The 3,008-nt window shown below is 34.4% G+C and overlaps 1 protein-coding gene across 1 annotated transcript; it reads left to right on the forward strand.

Moving 5' to 3' along the window:
- The first annotated feature begins 309 nt into the window (after nt 1-309).
- Nucleotides 310-1,071, forward strand: LOC108970633. Its single transcript, XM_018936128.1, has 3 exons — nt 310-391; nt 448-613; nt 674-1,071. Exons 1-3 carry the CDS (start codon nt 371-373, stop codon nt 1,066-1,068), a joined length of 582 nt encoding a protein of 193 aa, XP_018791673.1. The 5' UTR covers nt 310-370; the 3' UTR covers nt 1,069-1,071.
- The last annotated feature ends 1,937 nt before the right edge of the window (nt 1,072-3,008 follow it).

Genomic DNA, 3,008 nt, shown 5'->3' on the forward strand with positions numbered 1-3,008 from the left:
GCAAAATTAAAATATGACTGATACAACCCTGCGTGGTATGTTTCTTGCGTTCGCTATTCTATCAGATGTATTTGTTTACAAATACAAGACAGCAGGGTATATTTCTTGAGTTCGCTATTCTATCAACTGTACTTGTTTACTTTCTTATTATTGGCGTGTGTGTAGTGTTTGAAATTAATAAATTTAATAAATTTCGTTATTAATATGGAAGGAAACCATGATATTCAGGTAAATTAAGTTGAATATAAGTGAAATATGGAAATATTTTGATATTTATGTGGTTGCAAATGATTTTATTGCAGTGTAAACCAAAACGCCGCCGTTACATAAGTGGAATGCGGCAGAAGAAAAAGCGCTTGTGGAGTTCCTAATGGAAAATAGAAGTTTCGAGGTTTGTCATTTCAATTTAAAAAAACAAAACAAAGTCAAATAATTTTTTTCTTAAAGAAACCAACGGCTCAAAACATCTATGGTCGTTTCATCGCAGACACGCAGCTGACGGTAGGATGGATAGTGCGCGCAAAAGTACGCAATATGCGCACTAATTATAACAAAGCAAAGGAGTGGGAAGAGTCGACAGGCGCAGGAAGTATGGAAGGCGACACAATAAAAAGTATATTCTTTTAAGGAAATCTCTTTTTTTTTTAATTGTGACCATTAATTTTTTCTATAGATACTTTAAGAAAAATGTGTTTTTTCTATGAAGAGTTGGACGATATTTTCGGCAGCAGATTAAATTGTTCTGCAGTAGTGGAAGACAGTTTGGTGACGCTGTTAGAAAGCGATTCCACAAGTCCATCGGGAGCAGAATGTGTGGTTGAAGCGGGCAGTTCAGTTGAAGCAGAAGAATCGCAAAGTCCTGCGTTGAACGACAATGTGCGCACTCGAAGGCAGAAGGGAATATATTCCAAAACTGCCTTGTCAGATATTTTGCAGAAAATTAAAATCAAAGAAAAAGAAATAGAATTAAAGAAAAGAGAAATTGATGACAAATTGGAAATTGAAAAAATTAAATTACAAATGTCGGCGAGGTTGGCAATGGAAGAGCTTAGGCTTAAATATAAATAATTTTACAATGCACTACATTTTTAGTTCACTTTTGTTATGAATTAATTTTTATTATTATGTGTTTTTTATGTTTTAAATGAAGTTTTTATGTTATAAGTTTTGTTGTGATATTAATAGTTAGTGCCTTTTGAAGAATACGAAAATGAAATGATAAACGTACCTAACCCAAAATAAATAAAATATCAAAAATATATTTGGATTATAATTAAGCAAAATAATCATGCATTTTTATTAACTTGTATGGTTAAAGAATGTTTTCAGTATCTATATCGAAACTGATTAACATGTTATGAAGAATACAACACACCATAATCCAGTCATTGCATTCCTTCTTATTTGACGTTGCATTCTAAATTTAAGCTCCTTTAAACTACCGAATTTCTCTTTCAAAAGGTCAAAACAATTCTCAATTCGTACACGATATTTGGAAAAATACGCGTTGCATAAATCCCTTTCTTCTTTTCTATGTTCAACACTGTTTTGCCGGAAAGGCGTTATAAAATATGGTTTCAGTGGATAGGCATTATCTCCCGCAACCCACTGTGATGTCGACAAGAATCGTTCCGGATGCTTTGCTAGTGAACAATTTGAAAATATTTTCGCGTCATGTACACTGCCTGGGTAACCAATCGTCACCTGTCTTATGCGCAATTTATAGTCACAAATTGCTTGTAGTTTTACAGAATATTGACGTTTACGCGAATAGTAAATTTCATGCTGCATAACTGGTGCTTCAGCTAACTTTATTTCGGAACCATCGATGTAACCCACACACCCTGGCATTTCTTTCGCAGTTGCGGACACAATTTCCAGTTTTTTCCTTCATTGGGCCAGTAAAAAACTCATTTATTAATCGCAATATGGCTTTAAAAATTCGTTGCGTTACATTTTTCATAGTGCCTCCATCACCCATACCAAATAAGGAAGCCACTTTGCGAACAGATTGTCCATCGCCGGAAGATCCCAACCGATACAGCACTATTTTGAGTTGCAGTTCGATTGGAAGTTGTGAAGCTCTTGAACTTGTCTTAAAAACAGCGTCATTTTTAATTAATTCTAAGATACGTTCGCATTTCTCCAGACGAACACGAAGCATCTGATTGAATCTGCTTTCGTCAAGATTCCTTAGCACATTTCGCTGCCAACTGGAACATTTTGCTAAACCGAAATGAACGCTTCTTCTGTTGCTCAGTAAACAGCTCATGCTGATCAAAAAACTTTCAATAGCTACGTCTTCTTCGTCACCTGGCAAAGTATAAATATTTGTATTTAATGAAGAAATGTATGCAAATACTCACTTGATTCAACTCCTAATAGAGCCAATGCATGATTTTCACATAAAAAAGCTATAATTTTATTTTTCTGACTTTCTCGTGGCATTTCTGTCTYCTTTATTTTTCACTATCAGCTGATTAAGTGTAGAAATATGAAAACAAATATGACATACAACAGTGGAGGGTGCTCACAAGAATATTAAAATATGACATAAGACACACAACAAAGCTTGTGAATTGCCTATATGTAAGGCACTGTCCTTGTTGATTTGCTGTCTTTCTCTTTGTTGTTTGTTGATGTAGTCTCCCGTCACTATTTATGGTAATTGTGATTTGCGTATATGTTATCGCCTGTTTGCTATTTTAGTTTTAATGTTTGTATGTTTGTTGAACTTTGTAATTGTACCGTGCCCGTTTTTGATGTTAGTAGGGTTTGGTTTTGTTGTTTTGGTGTTTAGTTTATTTCGCGCACGGTTTTGATTTTAAGTTCTATGTTTGTTAAACTTTGTTGTATTAATACCGCGCCCGTTTCGATGTTAGTAGGTTTTTTGGTGTTTTTTCATTTACTTTATGCTTGAATTGCTTTTATGTATCCTTACACGTCACTTTCTATTTTCCGTGATTCTGGGATTTGTTTCTTTTTTTCACTGTAACTTTGTGCTTCAT

The sequence above is a fragment of the Bactrocera latifrons genome, unplaced genomic scaffold (genome assembly GCF_001853355.1).
Source record: "Bactrocera latifrons isolate USDA-ARS-PBARC rearing strain unplaced genomic scaffold, ASM185335v1 scaffold_303, whole genome shotgun sequence".
NCBI lineage: Eukaryota > Metazoa > Arthropoda > Insecta > Diptera > Tephritidae > Bactrocera > Bactrocera latifrons.